The following is a 17,500-nucleotide window of genomic DNA, read 5'->3' as shown; positions in this document are numbered from 1 at the left end:
GGGTACATTAATTGCGCTATCCAACACTGAAACGGAGGGAGGGGGGAGGGGGGTTGTCAACGATTTTTGTCAAAGATCTCCGGTATTTCTTTATAATCTGATAAGGCTACTTTAATTTCCAAGATGACGTAGAGAGAAACAGAGCCGCAAGCAAGAGTTCTATCAGCAATGGCTATCAAAATTTTAAAATCTAGAATCGCAAGACCCCTGAGTTGTATCTTTCACTGTGCTCTCTAGTTTTGCGGGAAACATTTTGATGGATAACTCAAGTACGGAAGATCTGACGCTTGGACAAGTAGTTTATGTAGTAGTTTTTTACAACATGTAATAATCTTGATTTTTTTTTTTTACTCAATATTTTTGGATTTTTTTTTCGCAGCATGACAGTGGCGTGACAGTGAAAACCACTATAAACAGTTTTAACGATGTTTCTTATCATAATATCATTCTTTTTCAGGAAAACGCGGCAAATGTCCGATGTGTCGCAGGGGATATAACGGTATGGCGGGTTCGGAAACTGGATAAAGGTTCACGAATTTCTCGTTTTGACTTGAGATGGGAAACTACTGTTAAAGTTGGATCACTTTGTAGCTCATTGATATTCACTTTTAGAGCTGATGTTATCTCAGTACATGCTGCGAACAATAATTGTAAAAGTAGAAAAGCACTAAAGGCGTTAAAAATTCAGTTTTATTCTTTACAAGGAAAGAATAGTAGAAATGATATAGAAAACTGGCTCCAAAACTTTTTTCTAACAGGCTAGTCCTTCTATATCGTCATATACCGTAAAATCCAGTAAGATTGTGCCCTCTGCCGCTGAATGAACCGTTGAAGCTCTTTTAAGACCACTACTCCCCTCCTTTCCTTTACTTTAAGCTCCCTCTCCAATAAGCCCCCAGTCTCGATGTTCAACTTTTTAAACCCTCTCTATTAAGCCTCCTTCTCTAGATTGTAAATCCTGACAATTTATGAACAAGGAAACTTAAAGAAGGTTATCCATTAACCACATTTACTTACTATTGTAACTCGTGCTGCAGGCGAGAGTTCTATCAGCAAGTTTAGTTTACATAAAAACGGAGGTATAATCCCCGCAAATAACCTTGAAACGATTTATAAGCAATTTAACGATGTTTTAGGAGAACATAAAGGTTAATTATAATATCAATCTTTTCCAGGAAAACAAGGCAGATGTCCGAAATGTCGCAGGGGATATGACAGGGCGTCGGGTTCGGAAAGTAGATAAAGATTCATAAAATTTCCCCTTCCCCTAATATTGTGCTTTTAGGGCTGATGTTATCTCAGCACATGTAAAGAGCAATAATTATAAAAGAAGAAAAGCAATAAAGATGTTTAAAAATGCAGTTTTACTGTTTGCTGATACGTATCGCTTTAGGGAAATATCCCCAATCGAGGACTAAACCAGTCGTTATATATTTATACCGTACAATTCCGACAAAAAGCTATCCTCTCGTCCTCTGAATACAAGCTCCCATAATCAAGCAAGCACGCTTGTGGCTACTATAATTGCGTAGTTGACTCATATTTTGAGTCAACTGCTAGGATAAAATGCTAAGGTCCTGTTCAAGTAATAAACTAAAATTAAATTCAGTGAGAACGGAGCTTTTTGACTTAGTTTGATCCTGATCGCCCACATGTTAGTTGGGAATCATATTTGTCTTTGATAATTAACATTTTAAAAAGCATTTTTTTTTATTTTCCCTTTCCTTCTATCTCCTTTTCTTTTTTTATTTTATTTTATTTATATGTAGGTATTTTTGGATGGACTACCACGTATGGTTCTAATGTTCCCTTCTAGGTCTTTCCTCACTGCGTCTTTTTTAAAACCTTATAAAACCGACTACCTCTATTAATTAAGCGCCTGCGGCCACCTTTCGGCCGTTCTGATGAGGGTTCTTTTACAGTTTGTGTTTCATAACCTTTCAAACAAGGTATGTCTTTCTTCTCAGTTGTAAATATCTTCTTAGAAAATAAATAAAGAGTAAATGTCGTCAATTTTGACAGTTGCAGACAGTTTTACAAGAGCAAGGACTTTGGTCCTGATCGCCCACATGTTACTTGGGCATCATAAATGTGTTCAATAATTATCCCATTATCCTCTCTTGTTTAAAAAGCATTCTTTTTTCCCATTTTTCCTTTCCTGTAATCTCCTTTTCTTTTTCTATTTTATTTTATATGTAGTTTTTTTTGGGTGGACTAGCACGTGTGGTTCTAATGTTCCCTTCTAGTCTTTCCTCACTGCGTCTTTTTTTAAAACCCCTTAATACAAAGCCGGCTAACTCCTTTTTAAGCGCCTGCGGCCACCTTTCGGCCGTTCTGATGAGGGTTCTTTTACAGTTTGTGTTTGCTTCTTTCATAGTTGATTAGCGGCCACCAAAAAGCTGACGACGTTAAGGGTCCAAAATAGGTGGTGAAGACGCTGAAGCCAACGTTTAATTATCTGTCTTTTTGATGTGATTCTGTTTCCACAGCTAAGTTACGATATGTTATTTTTGTAGCAATCAAAATTTTTAGAAAGGAATGTCAACAATAGGCAACAACGCCTATTCCTAGAAGCGCTACATTCTATCCAGGATATTAACTGTGTGAATGAGCATGTGCATTTCCCACAAGTTTATTTATCATTGGGAACATCCCTAGAGACCGGCGGTGTATAAAAACTTATTATGCAAAAACTGAACCAATTTTTACTCTGATGAAGGTAACAGAGAGTTACCGAAAATTCAGTTTTTTTACCACCTTTTTAAACCGATTTTAAGATCAGATACAAACCAAATATTTTTATTAAGTTGTGTTTCTATGACGCGTTTTGTTAATTAATGACGAGCCACTGCAAATTTCCCCGAGGCTGTCTTTCCATGCACCGAAAAGAGAATTATATTTTTTTCACAAACTTCAAGGTGTTTAGAAATGTGATGAAACGCTTTTTCGAGGGTTTGGTATATTTTCTCAGTCGAGACTAAACTAAGAAGTAAACAAACAAATAAAATCGAAAAAATCTTCAATAAATGATTTTGAAAACATATAGAGTAAACGAAAAAAATCGTAAAAAAGATCTATCTATACAGACCCGAAACGATATAATCTGAGGAACGCTGATTTTAATATTCAAGTTCCACGTTTTCGCACAGTACATTATGTAACATTCTTTACGATATTTCGGGCCTTATCTATGGAACAAACTAGATTACAGTGATAGAGAGAAACCTAATGTCACTAGTTTTAAAAACAGTATTGGGAGAAAAGACCTCACACGTCTTATACAAACTAAGTGTAAATGTGAAATATGCAGCTAGGCCGGTTTAAATTTTTAATTTTTAATTCTTAACTGCAATTTTTATCTTTTACCTACTTTTATTATAAATTTTTATATTCTATTGTCATCTATTTATTTATTCATTTATTTATTTATTTATCTACGTAGTACGGTTCTTTTTTTTTCTAAGAATTTAAGTGTAAATATTTTAACGTTATGTAGCTTAGATTTATTTTTATGTAAATAGTGTCCCCAATTAGTTTTTTTTTAAAGCTAAATACCTCAAACGCTATAATACAGTATTTCATTTCATGTTAATTAAGATCAGATATGTTATAATTTTTCTTGTTTGAGAAAGATCAGGGTTTGAGAAAGATCAGTTCGACATCGACGGTGATTACAGGAGAGGCTTTCAGAGCATCTACTGAAAATCTTGTACAATCAACTTGTGATTCTGTCTCAGAAGGTTGAATTCCCTTATTCAACAAGACAGTATTATTATGTTCCTTCCTTGTTGTGTGTTTTTTAAAGGAAAATGAAGCGCCTTGTTTTTTTGTTGATAACTTTGTGTCTGGCGATGTCATTTCCTCAATATCCTGGACATTATCCCCAACTGAGAACATGATCATATGAAGCATTCTAAAATGCGGGAACTTGTAAGGAACCATCAACGACGTGTTCCTGTGTTGCCATTAGTAGGGAGGGATCTGCAAGATCGTGATCCTGTAAAGCGGAAAAACCAGATCAAAATTACAATAATAAGCTTCACGTATTCAATTTGCTTTTTTCTTCTGTACTTGACGAACACGCTCCAATTAAAACCTTTCACGTCCGCGGAAAGCCAAATCCATGTGTATCTAATAACATTAGTGCGCTGATGAAAACAAGAGACGGTTGGCGCAAAGAAGCAAGAAAACGAAATAATCCTATGGCTTGGACGGTTTACAGAAACTTAAGACAGAAGGTTAAAAGAGAAATTAAAATCGCCGAACGTGAATTTTTCACAGAACAGATCCAAAAGGAACCCAGGCAATACAAACAATATTTGTAAAGCAATCTGCCAAATAATTCCTAGAAAATCCACATCTCAGCGAATCTTCAGCAAGGATAACAAAACTGTTGCAGATGAGTTTAATCGGTTTTTCGTTTCTGTTCTAAGTCTACCAGTTCATTGTAAGTAGCTGTTTTCATTGGACTTCAGTTCAAACAGTGACACTGTTTTCTATCTGCCGGATTTTGGGTTTGATAGCAGCATGCATACGTTTACGAAACCTGCACGAGCGAGGAGTTTTAGAAGTTTGATTCTTGTTCATCGTGAAAAAGTTTGCGCTATTTTCACCAAAATCGCAGCAACTGTTCAGTGACTGTTGACCTGCGTTTGCACTGAGCAAAATCATGATACTGAAGAGAATCAATTAGCCTGATGGCGGCGAGTAAGAACTGTAAGCAGAGTGTTAATTTATATCCCGGGATCTAATATGTCCAGGTCCCGTTTCTCGAAAGCTCCGGAAACTTTTAGAGCACGTGCATGGGTTGTGTTTGGATATAGCAAATAAAAATCGAGTTTGTTCCTTGTGGCCATACATTTCCAGCCATTAAATACCTAGATTGGGAAACGAAAATCGTAATAGCTATAGAGCAAGAGGGCATGGGCGACAGTATACTTTATTGATTTCCGTATTTTAACCAGTAAGCTGTATAAACTAAAGAAATACTGTAGTAATAGCTTTTGCCTTAGCTATCACTTTGCTTTTACTTTACTCTTTTATGTACTCTTTTATTATTGGTTTTTAATAGATAGGAGATTAGTTTTATTTTTCCCAAAAAACATTTAAGACGGTTTCCGCTGAATATTCGAGCAATAAAGGCAATAACAAAGTTACCAAAAAGACCTTATAGCATGGGCACAGTTTTAATCATATAGCTTATTTAAATACAGTCAAGAAGAACCTATCGAAATTTTAGCTCTTAAGCTGACCCCGCGAAAGAAAAATAAATTTGAAGTTCTCCATATTTTAGGTTAAATGGACGTCTCACGTTATTTCAAAACAAAATAACACGCGTTGGGTCTTGCAAGGTCTGACATTAAATTTTTCAAGAATGGGTTTTGGAATTTAATAGCGCGGGGTCAATTTGTGAAATGAATTAAAGTGAGATGTTTCAAACAGTATACAAAATGTTACTGTCCTATGAGTAGATTTTTGCACGAACTTTGAGCGGAATTCGTCTTAACTTTTCCATAAAAAAAGCTGTTCCTTGTCAGAGTATGCTTAAAGTGCTACTACGATCAAATTTTCGATTTCCATTTTTTTACATTTTCGTGTACAAGAAGACTTTCTTACTTACCTTGCCAATTTTCAATCCATTACGAACATCAGAAGTCGTATTATTTTAACGTTTATTTCCGATAATTTACGGCCGCCATTAAAAAACCTTGTTCCAAGGCTTGGTTGCGAATAGGGAGAAAATGACGTCAAAGACTCTAAATACCTCACGGGTTGAAATTATAATAACAATCAGCATAGAACATTGCACGAAAAATAAGCCCAAAGTTTTTGTTGCTTTTCGCGTGATTTTCACTACATATTGTTATTATAATTTCAACCCGTGAGGTATTTGGAGCCTTTGACGTCATTTTCTCCCTATTCGCAACCAAGCCTTGGAACAAGGTTTTTTAATGGCGGCCGTAAATTATCGGAAATAAACATTAAAATAAAACGACTTCTGATGTTCGTAATGGATTGAAAATTGGCAAGGTAAGTAAGAAAGTCTTCTTGTACACGAAAATGTAAAAAAATGGAAATCGAAAATTTGATCGTAGTAGCACTTTAACGAACGAACGAACGAACGAACGAACGAATGAATATCTTTGTTTATGTGTCAAATCATCTAGCGTATGACGAATTCTATAGATACGCTAATTGGGAATACATAATCACGACTATTACAATGAAATATCCATTGATGTGCTTTTATGGTCTAACCCTTGTTATAAAGCAGTGAAAAGGTGATATAATACAGTCAGAGAATAACCTGATCATAAAAAGACCACTTATATGTTGATTTTTTATCCGTTTTCTTTTAAAAAGAATTGACAAAGTGTCAGATGTTCTAATATAACTGTTCAATTTTGCCCAGATCATAGGGCCAAGATTTTCACTTTAAAAAATGTAGGCATTTCTTGTAGACGACTATTTAGGATAGAAGGCAAAATTGGTCCAACGTAATAATTCTTCGTAAGGGCTCTTTTGTTACAATAAACAGCACGTAGCGCCCTCTTTTGAGGTCGTTCTAGTTTTCCTACGTCTGAACAACGACAGAAATTCCATAACACATGGCAAAAAGGGAAATGTGTGGTAGTATTGCAAGTTTCACAATTTGTAGTTTTACTGATTTCTTGATCAAACCGACTAGGCATGATACTTTCTTGCAAACGATTGTCACATGACTCGTAAATCTTAGGTGATCATTTACTTCTAGTATTTGCTCTACTTCGGAACTCAGATATCGGCGGTATTCAAGTGGTAACACACAAACTTTCCACATTTTATAAATGTTTCTGCTTGGTCGCGTTCCCGGGAGTATTTAGATTTGTAAATCGTCCACACTACGTACAGGGGTTTTCTGATGCCATGCCAATCTCGAACTAGAATTACTGATAATAATTGTGAGCGGATTTCGTTATTTTGGGAGGATTCTGCTATTTCGTTTAGTTTGTGCCATTATGAATTATTGTTTTATTTCTTAAAAAGTTTTACAGCACTCGCTGAGATCGAAAAAAATTATTAACCCTGTGTTGTTATCAAATAAAGGTGCTGTTGTGTTATTTTGCCCGTGGTGGTCGTTGAACAATATATAACTCCCGGCCTCCTGAAAATGCTAATTTGAATGGTCAATGTTCTGAAATCTTGATGATATTTAGTAAGGTCGTATTCTATCTAGACAACACATTTCAACAGCAGCCGAGTTTCAACATATAAGACTTTTCCAACCACTTATTTTCTGGTGAATTTGATAGTTCAAGGCGTGATTTACTTGGATAAACTGCGTCGGTTCGTTAATGAAATCGTGTCCCTGATTCGGAAAATGTATTCAGACGGTTAGGTTGACACGGTTTATTGAATATTGTTCAGATTGTTCAACCTAAACCGATGACGATTGAAACTATTGTTGAATTACATGGGAAACTTCAACTAAAAATCTCGGCTGAAAAAGTTGATTATCCAATTAAACCGAAAAAAGTTTTTTTCTCTTTTATTGAATACAAACTGAACCTTAAGACGGTTCACTCCAGTGGAACATGGCGTTATCGAATTCCTTTCCGTTTCCTAAAGTCGTTTCTTTCCGTTTCTTGAAATCGTTCTTTTCTGAAAAGGCTTTTGTAAATTATGCTAGAACTCTCTCAAGCACTTCAGCGAGGCTCAAGTATCAAGCAATAATCTCGCATAGATCCCGCACCAGGCCCCAGTATCTTTCCTTGTCCGTTGGCCCTTGCAGACATTTATAGCATATTCATAAAAATCAGTACAAGAGAGAGTTTCTAACAACAAGGGTCGTTGGAGTAGTTTGACAGTCAGAATTGAGCTTCAATACACTACGCTACGTGACATTGTATGAAAAATTTTATGTCGTATCCTCGTTATTATTCATATATACCTTATTGAAGAAACGTTGGCCCATGAAAAAGCATGAACCATAAAAGATATGACCCAATGGTATTCTGAGTAAACTGCCTTAGTACGCTGATAATATTCCTTTCATTGATAATCCATTTTTTCTCTCTCTTTCAGAACCTTTAGAGTACGATTTATCCCATTTGTCTTATTAACATGTTTATTCCGTCAAAGGCGATGACTATTTTTCCAATTTCCCAGTAAACATTTTGGTCGCATCGTTCATTATTTATGCTTTTCAAGGATCAACGTTTCTTTAATCAGGTGTATATGATTAGAGTAAGGAGCATAGCATACAATGTCACGTAGCGTGGGGTATGGAAGCTCAATTCTGACTGTCAAACTATTCCAACGATCCTATGTTTGGACTTCTGTCCCCAGAAAAAAATATAAAAATAAAAATTTGCTTGGGTAGTCACAACCCAATTTGACAGTCTGACCCCTTTTAAGACAATTTTGTTCTCTTATAGTAGTCCTGCAGTGCTCGTAGATTTAGACGGATTCATGAAGACATTTTGTTCGACACAAAGTTTCCACATTTTATAAATGTTCTGCTTGATCACGTTCCGGGGGCTATTTAAATTTATAACACGTCCGCACTACACTGGTATTCTGACGCCATGGTTTAGAATCCGTAGAAAAAAATTTCAAGATAAAAATCGAGAAATTATTTGTTGTTTATAACATTTACAAAAGTGTTATTAGGCCTACGTGACTCTCTCTAAAGTATGTGGTTTTGTGAAGAATTTGTGCGTTGTACTAACTTAATTCTATGGAGTTTAAAATAACGTGGAATATAACGTTCAATAAAGTGAAATTCTGACCCCTTGCAGAAAAAAAAAAAAGAAATTATCTTGTGCTCTGATTTGCTTCATTTGTGAGCGGATTTCGTTATTTTGGGAGGATTCCGCTATTTCGTTTAGTTTGTGCCATTATGAATTATTGTTTTATTCCTTAAAAAGTTTTGCAGCACTCGTTGAGATCGAAAAAAAATTATTAACCCTGTGTTGTTCTCAAATAAAGGTGCTGTTGTGTTATTTTTCCCGTGATGGTCGGTGAACCATATATAACTCCCGGCCTCCTGAAAATGCTAATTTGAATGGTCAATGTTCTGAAATCTTGATAATATTTAGTAAGGTCGTATTCTATCTAGACAACCCATTTCAACAGCAGCCGAGTTTCAACATATAAAACTTTTCCAACCATTTATTTTCTGGTGAATTTGATAGTTCAGGGCGTGATTTACTTGGATAAACTGCGTTGGTTCGTTAATGAAATCGTGTCCCTGATTCGGAAAATGTATTCAGACGGTTAGGTTGACACGGTTTATTGAATATTGTTCAGATTGTTCAACCGTTTAAACCGATAGCGATTGAAACTATTGTTGAATTACATGGGAAACTTCAACTAAATATCTCAGTTGAAAAAAGTTGTTTAGCCAATTAAACCGACAAAAAGTGTTCTCTTTTATTGAACACAAACTGAACCTTAATAACCTGAAGACAGTTCTTTCCAATGGGACAATTTGGCGTTATCGAATTGCTTTCCGTTTCCTGAAATCGTTCTTTTCTGAAAAGGCTTTTGTAAATTATGGAAGAACTCTTTCAAACACTTCAGCGAGATTTAAGTATCAAGAATAATCTCGCATAGATCCCGCACCAGGACCTAGTATCTTCCCTTGTCCGTTAGCCCTTGCAGACATTTATAGTATATTCATAAAAATCAGTACGAGAGAGAGTTTCTAACAACGAGGATACTTGAAATAGATTGACAGTCAGAATTGAGCTTCCATATCCTACGTACGCTACGTGACATTGTATGAAAAATTTTATGTCGTAACCTCGTTATTATTCATATATACCTTATTGAAGAAACGTTGACCCATGGAAAAGCATAAACCATGAACGATATGACTCAATGGTATTCTGAGTAGACAGCCTTAGTACGCTGATAATATTCCTTTCATTGATAATCCATTTTTTCTCTCTCTTTTGGAACCTTCTTTGCTCTTTTAGAGCATGAATTATCCCATCTGTCTTATTGATATGTTTATTTTGTCAAAGGCGATGACTATTTTTCCAATCTCCCAGTAATCATTTTGGTCGCATCGTTTATGCTTTTAACGGGTCAACGTTTCTTTAATCAGGTGTATATGATTAGAGTAAGGAGCATAGCATGCGTCCAAGATTACAATGCCACGTAGTGTAGGGTATGGAAGCTTAATTATATTCTGACTGTCAAACTATTCCAACGATCCTATGTGTGGACTTCTGTCCCCAGAAACAAAATTGAAAATAAAAATTTGCTTGGGTAGTCACAACCCAATATATGACTGACCCCTTTTAAGACAATTTTGTTGCCTTAGTATGCCTGCAGCGCTCGTAGATTTAGACGGATTCCTAAAGAAAGACATTTTATTCACAAAATGTCTCCGCATTTTATAAATGTTCTGCTTGATCACGTTCCGGGGGCTATTTTGGATTTGTAAAGCATTCTCACAACAGAAGTATTCTGATGCCATGGTTTAAAATCCGAGAAAAACAAACCCTCGAAAAATAGATCAAGGAATTCAGTAATGGTTGTGTATAAAATGCGTAAGTGTTAAAGGCTCATGTCACCTTCTCTGAAGCGAGCCCTATTGTGTTGCACAGTTGTTCTGTATGTAAAAATTTGTGCGCTGTACTGATTTTAAAAATACTATGGAGTTTAAAATATTAACGTGGAATAAAAACGCTTAATAAAGAAAGATTCTGTCTCCTTTCAGTACTGAAAATCAAGAAAATATAATCACCTTGCCTGTGTTCCGTTGTGCTTTATTTTTGAGCGGATTTTGTTGTTTTGGGAGGTCTTTGCTATTTTGTAGGATAATGCCAATATGAATTACTGGTTTGAAAAGTTCTCCCCACCCCGGCCCCACTCCCCACCCCTGACCCTGCAATGTCCCTTTCCAGAAGGCATTACAGCACTTCGAAGCATTTGCTGACAGTGAAAAAAATAGAGAGTATCTCACTAAGAAAATTGAAACGTTTCAAATGTGGAAAAAGAATTTATTAACCCTGTAATGTTATTAAATAAAGGGGTCGTTGTGTTATTGTGGCCGTGATGGTTGCTGAACAATGACAATCAAAACACTGCAACTATAATTGCCGAAGGCTCTCTTGAAATGCTAATTTTAATGGTTAATGTTGTGAAATCTTACTGATTAAGTAAGGTCGTGTTATACATACACCAACCATTTGAACGGCAGCTGAATTTGGTTGAAGTTTCCCAGTAAATAGATAAATGCTTTTCCACGACCATTTTCAGTCAAAATGGTTAATATCTTTTAGGACGTGATCTATTGTGATGAACTCTTGTCTTTGATTACGCAAACTGAATGTATTATAATTAATACTCGGTTGGTTAGGTTGAAACGGTTTGTTGAATATTACTCAACTGTTTCAACTGTTAACGATTAAAATTGTTATTTAAGTTGGGAAACTTAATCAAACTGTACTCGGTACCAAGTCAACAGAGTTTAATGCCTGTTGAAAAAGTTGATTAGCCAAATAAATCCAAAACGTTTTCCCCAAATTGAACACAAACTGAACTTAAACAACCGAGAAAATTTCATTCCAGTGAATGTGAATTGTTTTCCGTTACCTAAAGCCGCTTTAATTTCCGTTTCCTGAAGTCCACTATTTCTATTTCCGAAAGTAGGTTATGCCCGTTTCCTAAAGTGGTCCGAAAGTAGGTTATGCCCGTTTCCTAAAGTGGTCCGAAAGTAGGTTATGCCCGTTTCTAAAGTGGTCTCTTTCCTTTTCCTGAGGTGGCTTCTTTCCGAAAAGGCTTTGTACATTATGCAAGAATTCTTTTCAAGCACTTAAGTGAGGCTTAAGTATCAAAAATAATTAATCAGTACCTTTCTTTGTCTGTTTGCCGTTGCAGAAATTTAAGGTATATTTATAGAAATCGATAGCAGCGACAGTTTGTAAAAACGCCGGGGATACGACATTGAATTGTTCATGAATATGAATGGAGTAAGGAGCATTGAATGTATCTCGACATTGCAAGATTTAGTAGAAAAGAAATGTTTGGACAAACGTTATTAACGCATTTATTTAAAGAATTTCTATTGATGGCAACGGAAGAAAAAGCGAAAGACATAAACATTAGCAAAACGAAGAAAAATAGTCTATTTATAGGATGTACAAGTTCTAAGTGAACAATTGGTTTCCATGGTAACAAAAGTATAAACAAAAAAATGCTCCCATATAGTAAGGACCGAATGAAGTTTCTGTGAATTCATATAGTGAACATACCTAAATACGGAGGTAATTTGCCTTTCAGTAAAACATCTATAACTCAAGTTTCTACGATAATAGCGAGGCACCCATTAAGCGAAAGGATTTCAGTGACTCAAACAAAGCCTTACTTAAGCTTCTCGTTCTTCAATTTTTCCATTGGTTGACTGCCCTTTATTAAGCCCCGATAGAGCCATTTGGCACATGACGTCATAACTTGGTCAGTAATTGTCCGAACAATTTGAATTTTTACCACAAAAATTCCCTTGGACCACAGGAAACCCAAACGCTGTATTAGTTATTCATAATCTTAAAATAAAAATGTCCTTATTTACCTGCGTTCCTGTGTTTTTTTTTAACCGGTTTTGGGGGCGATTTGAATCAGAGCGAAGGTGGTTTATGTTGCGAGTTTTAAACGGTAATTGATCTGTCGCAATGTCAATACGACGCGCCTCAATTATGTCTCAAGTTTTACTTTAACTGTAAAAATAGTTAATGGTGTAAGTAACTTGAGTTAATAACAATTGAAACTTGAGGCGCGTCGTATTAACATTGCGACAGATCGATTACCGTTTAAAACTCGCAACGTAAACCGTCTAAACCGCTTTCGCTCTGATTCAAATCGCCCCCAAAACCGGTAAAAAAACACAGGAACGCAGGTTAATAAGAACATTTTTATTTTAAGATTATGAATAACTAATACAGCGTTTGGGTTCCCTGTGCTTGGACAGATCTGCATTTTAAAACATAAATTGCTCATCCCCTCTGTTTGTGACTTGATTGACCACCCCTATAACTTTTGAAACTTTTTTTTCTGATAGGTATCTGAGATGTAACATAACTGAAATTAAGCACAACACTGAGAGCTGCACAATAAGCTATAGTTTAGGGGTATTCCTACTATATACGGAGATACACACATTTTTAAATCTTTTTCTTTTTACGTTTTAAAACCATTTCTTTCAAAGCCATTCCTTTTTAATTATTTGTTGACATGTTTTATGAACTATTCCTCAAAACCTTTTAAATGGTGTATCAAACATGAGTATCCATTTAATATTTATTGATTTAGGAAAATAGACCTGTCGCCTCGGGGCTTAAAGGGTTAAAGAAGGTTTACCGTATCCTGTGGTTGCTTGCATCCGTTTCCTAAAGTTGGTTTATATCCGTATCCTGGTGGATCTTATGCTCAAGTCTGGATCTTAACCGCGGCATGAATTAATATGCTAATGACGGCAATGGATGCTACTTAAACAGACCGTGTTGAACAGATCAGTACGCCATCTACGGTGATTCCAAGAGAGGCTTTCAGAGTGTTCAACAATCTTCTACTGACAAGTAACTGGTGATTCTGTCTCAAAAGGTAATTCGCTTAATAACTATATATTTTTCTTCACTTCATTCCAAATTTTTCCATGTTGATGCTAGTGTTCGGATTTTCTACTAATTAACCTCAGCTTATGTTTAATTTTTACTTTGTTTTTCTAACTCACATTTCTCGGCAAACATGTAGTATGATGCTACGTGGTTAATCAAAATTTTGCTTTGCTCCCTCCTTTGCTCGTGGCCGCATATTTTTTCAAGTACTCGCATGCTCGGATTTTTGTGTAGGTAGCTGTTTTGAAAGTGCTCATGCTAGCAAGGCTAACTTTTGTCACTGCTCGCGCTCGCAAAAAAAAGCTGCAAAAACCATTCTATATCCCTAGAAAATGTTTGCAGACTTACGATATACACACAAAATGCATCTTATACTGTCTACAACCTACATCGACAATCTACTAACTTCTGTTATGTATTTTTGAAGGAAAATGAAGAGCCTTTTTGTTTTCTTCATGACTTTGGGTCTGGCGATGTCATTTCCGCTAAATGGTCCAATGAGAGATCCTCAAATAGTACAGGATCCTTTGGAGCTGGAAAAGATGACGGCTCACGGTAAGCAGTCAGTTTTTCTGTAATAAGTGCCTGTTTTCATTGCGTTTTTAAAGTGACCCTGTGTGAGCTTCTTTTAAGGTTCGAACAAGCAACATGCGGTACCCAATTCACATTTGACTCAGTGCGTTTTCTATTGCTAGTATGGCTTCCTTGTTTTATCTACGCGGTCGTCCATATGTAATAAGTTAAGTTTTAGTCTAGGAGGTGAAATCAAACATTGTTCGGATTTATTTTGAAGTCCTCAGATTAATTTAATTCATCTGATTTGATTTCGGTTGACCTAGTCGAGTTAACATCTTGCACGTTTGCTTTGGTTGGCATAATTACTTAGAAAATCAAAAGTAGGATATACTGCTAGGAGAAGTATTTGTTAATTTTCAGAAAATGGATTCCATAAACGTAGCTTAATTTCTCATTTGTACACGTCAATAAAAATTTTACGTAAATCAGTGATACTCAAAGCCATTGATAATTATGTTACTAAGGTCGCCAGCCTGCTCAACGGCTCAGCCGAGGTGGTATATGTAACTGATTTCTAGATGCTACTGTGGTTCAGTTTGCTGTTGTTGTTAATTGTCTTTTTGTTTGATTTCTAGATGCTACTGTGGTTCAGTTTGTTGTTGATTTTTAGATTTTTCTAATTTTCAAGCTACAAGCGTCTAAAATGTGGGCGTTTTATATCATGAAAACATGTATTACGACAGTAAGCACATATCACCAATGATTTGCAGCTACTAGACTAGTGAAGAACCCCTTGTTGTTTCAGGAAAGCTTCAAGTTTAATGCCATTTTAATATAATGATTTTCCAGAAAAAATTCCAGTGAACGATTTCATCATTGCTGGTGGCGCTAAACAGAATAATAAGGGCGCCTACAGTGTCGGCCAACAAGCAAACAACTACGGAAATGGTAAGAACAGAAACTTTTTTCCCCATTTGTTGCGAAATCGACAAAGTATTTAGAAGTTTTAACTTGTACTCTTCTCCAAGTGACAATGACCTACATGTTTATGAATAATTTGAATACGTTTTTTAACAGTTTCCTGCAATACAAATACCACCATAATTGTTAAAAAAAAAAAATAAGAAACTTTTCAGTGTCTAATCGCCGAAAATTAAGAACGATTAGCCTCCTACAAGCAAAGTATAGACCCTCTAACAGTATACAAAAAAACAATGTACTATAGTGAGTTACAAAACTTCAACTATACTCGGGAAGGGTATATCCTAGACTTTTTGCAACCAACTCTTTTCCGATAAGAACTTTAAACCCTCGATGTTTTAGAAAAACTTCAATTCTGTTTTTAATCTTTTCCCAGCAAAATCAGGAAGCGATTTCGCGATTTATGGTGAGCAGAACAATAACGGCGCACACAGTGTCGGCCAAGAAGAAAACAACCGACCCTACGGCCGCCGACACGGTAAGAAATGTATCCCAATCATTTTATTGAGAATACGACTTCGAGCAATTTTCTACCATAACACCTTAGTCAGATGTTTTGAAACTTCAAAAAAGGAGAATATTTTCAGGCTCTAATCTAATCAAATTTAGAACGTTTAGCCTCAGCCAGAATAAAATATTATTTTATTTATATAAAAAAAGAGTGCACTATGCGATACTGATCAACTCAGGCCTCAGTCAGGTTTATATAACTAATTTGTAGCTGCTGCAAGAGAAGCTCTTAATGCTTTAGGAAAATTTCAAGTTTGTTTGGTTTTAGTCTAGGAGGTGCAATCAAAAATTGTTCGGATTTATTTTGAAGTCCTTAGATTAATTTAATTCATCTGATTTGATTTCGGTCGACATAGTCGAGGTAACATCTCGCACTTTGGTTGGCATAGTTGCTCAAAAAAGCAAAAGCATGACAAACTGCCATGAGAAGTATTTGTTAATTTTCAGAAAATGGATTCCATAAACGTACCTTTATTTCACATTTGTAAACGTCAAAAATTTTTTTTACGCAAATCAGTGATATTTAAAGCCATTGATAATTATGTTACTCAACGGCTCAGCCGAGATGGCATATAACTGATTTCTAGATGCTACTGTGGTTCAGTTTATTGTTGTTTTTGTAGATTTTTCTAATTTTCAAGCTACAAGCGTCTAAAATGTGGGCGTTTTATATTATGAAAACATGTATTACGACATAAAGCACATATCACCAATGATTTGCAGCTACTAGACTAGTGAAGAACCCCTTGTTGTTTCAGGAAAGCTTCAAGTTTAATGCCATTTTAATATAATCATTTTCCAGAAAAAAATTCCAGTGAACGATTTCATCATTGCTGGTGGCGCTAAACAGAATAATGAGGGCGCCTACAGTGTCGGCCAACAAGCAAACAACTACGGAAACGGTAAGAACAGAAACTTTTTTCCCCGCATTTGTTGCGAAATCGACAAAGTATTTAGACGTTTTAACTTGTACTCTTCTCCAAGTGACAATGACCTACATGTTTATGAATAATTTGAATACGTTTTTTAGCAGTTTCCTGCAATACAAATACCACCATAATTGTTAAAAAAAAATAAGAAAATTTTCAGGGTCTAATCACCGAAAATTAAGAACGATTACCCTCCTACAAACAAAGTATGGACCCTCTAACAGTATACAAAAAAACAATGTACTATAGTGAGTTACAAAACTTCAACTATACTCGGGAAGGGTATATCCTAGACTTTTTGCAACCAACTCTTTTCCGATAAGAACTTTAAAACCCTCGATGTTTTAGAAAAACTTCAATTCTGTTTTTAATCTTTTCCCAGCAAAATCAGGAAGCGATTTCGCGATTTATGGTGAGCAGAACAATAACGGCGCACACAGTGTCGGCCAAGAAGAAAACAACCGACCCTACGGCCGCCGACACGGTAAGAAATGTATCCCAATCATTTTATTGAGAATACGATTTCGAGCAATTTTCTACCATAACACCTTAGTCAGATGTTTTGAAACTTCAAAAAAGGAGAATATTTTCAGGCTCTAATCTAATCAAATTTAGAACGTTTAGCCTCAGCCAGAATAAAATATTATTTTATTTATATAAAAAAAGAGTGCACTATGCGATACTGATCAACTCAGGCCTCAGTCAGGTTTATATAACTTATTTGTAGCTGCTGCAAGAGAAGCTCTTAATGCTTTAGGAAAATTTCAAGTTTAACAAAGATTTAACATCCACATTTTACTTGTTTGGTTTTAGTCTAGGAGGTGCAATCAAAAATTGTTCGGATTTATTTTGAAGTCCTTAGATTAATTTAATTCATCTGATTTGATTTCGGTCGACCTAGTCGAGGTAACATCTCGCACTTTGGTTGGCATAGTTGCTCAAAAAAGCAAAAGCATG

The 17,500-nt window shown here is 35.7% G+C and overlaps 3 protein-coding genes across 4 annotated transcripts in view; 2 read left to right on the top strand and 1 right to left on the bottom strand.

Moving 5' to 3' along the window:
• LOC144630183 (uncharacterized) overlaps positions 1 to 1,361 on the top strand; it is a 3,036-nt gene extending 1,675 nt beyond the window's left edge. The window contains exons 3-4 of one of the 2 annotated variants that reach the window (XM_078488481.1): positions 458 to 499; positions 1,176 to 1,361. In XM_078488481.1, the coding sequence (XP_078344607.1) occupies positions 458 to 499; positions 1,176 to 1,243 (110 nt within the window). In that variant the 3' untranslated portion in view covers positions 1,244 to 1,361. Of the gene's footprint in view, positions 1 to 457; positions 528 to 1,175 lie in introns of both variants that reach the window. The other variant, XM_078488482.1, reaches the window with a different exon arrangement.
• Positions 1 to 17,500, bottom strand: part of LOC144630408 (uncharacterized) — an 87,383-nt gene that overhangs the window by 67,142 nt on the left and 2,741 nt on the right. The window lies entirely within an intron of this gene.
• The window catches only part of LOC144629658 (uncharacterized), a 240,225-nt gene continuing 236,241 nt past the window's right edge, over positions 13,517 to 17,500 (top strand). The window contains exons 1-6 of the mRNA XM_078487889.1: positions 13,517 to 13,593; positions 14,035 to 14,162; positions 14,973 to 15,071; positions 15,481 to 15,582; positions 16,418 to 16,516; positions 16,926 to 17,027. Coding sequence (XP_078344015.1) covers positions 14,039 to 14,162; positions 14,973 to 15,071; positions 15,481 to 15,582; positions 16,418 to 16,516; positions 16,926 to 17,027 — 526 coding nt within the window. The 5' untranslated portion in view covers positions 13,517 to 13,593; positions 14,035 to 14,038. The remainder of the gene's footprint in view (positions 13,594 to 14,034; positions 14,163 to 14,972; positions 15,072 to 15,480; positions 15,583 to 16,417; positions 16,517 to 16,925; positions 17,028 to 17,500) is intronic.

This window comes from Oculina patagonica, chromosome 11, assembly GCF_052425735.1.
Source record: "Oculina patagonica isolate OP01 chromosome 11, crgOcupat, whole genome shotgun sequence".
Classification (NCBI taxonomy): Eukaryota; Metazoa; Cnidaria; class Anthozoa; order Scleractinia; family Oculinidae; genus Oculina; species Oculina patagonica.
This window is presented reverse-complemented; position numbering and strand designations above follow the sequence as displayed.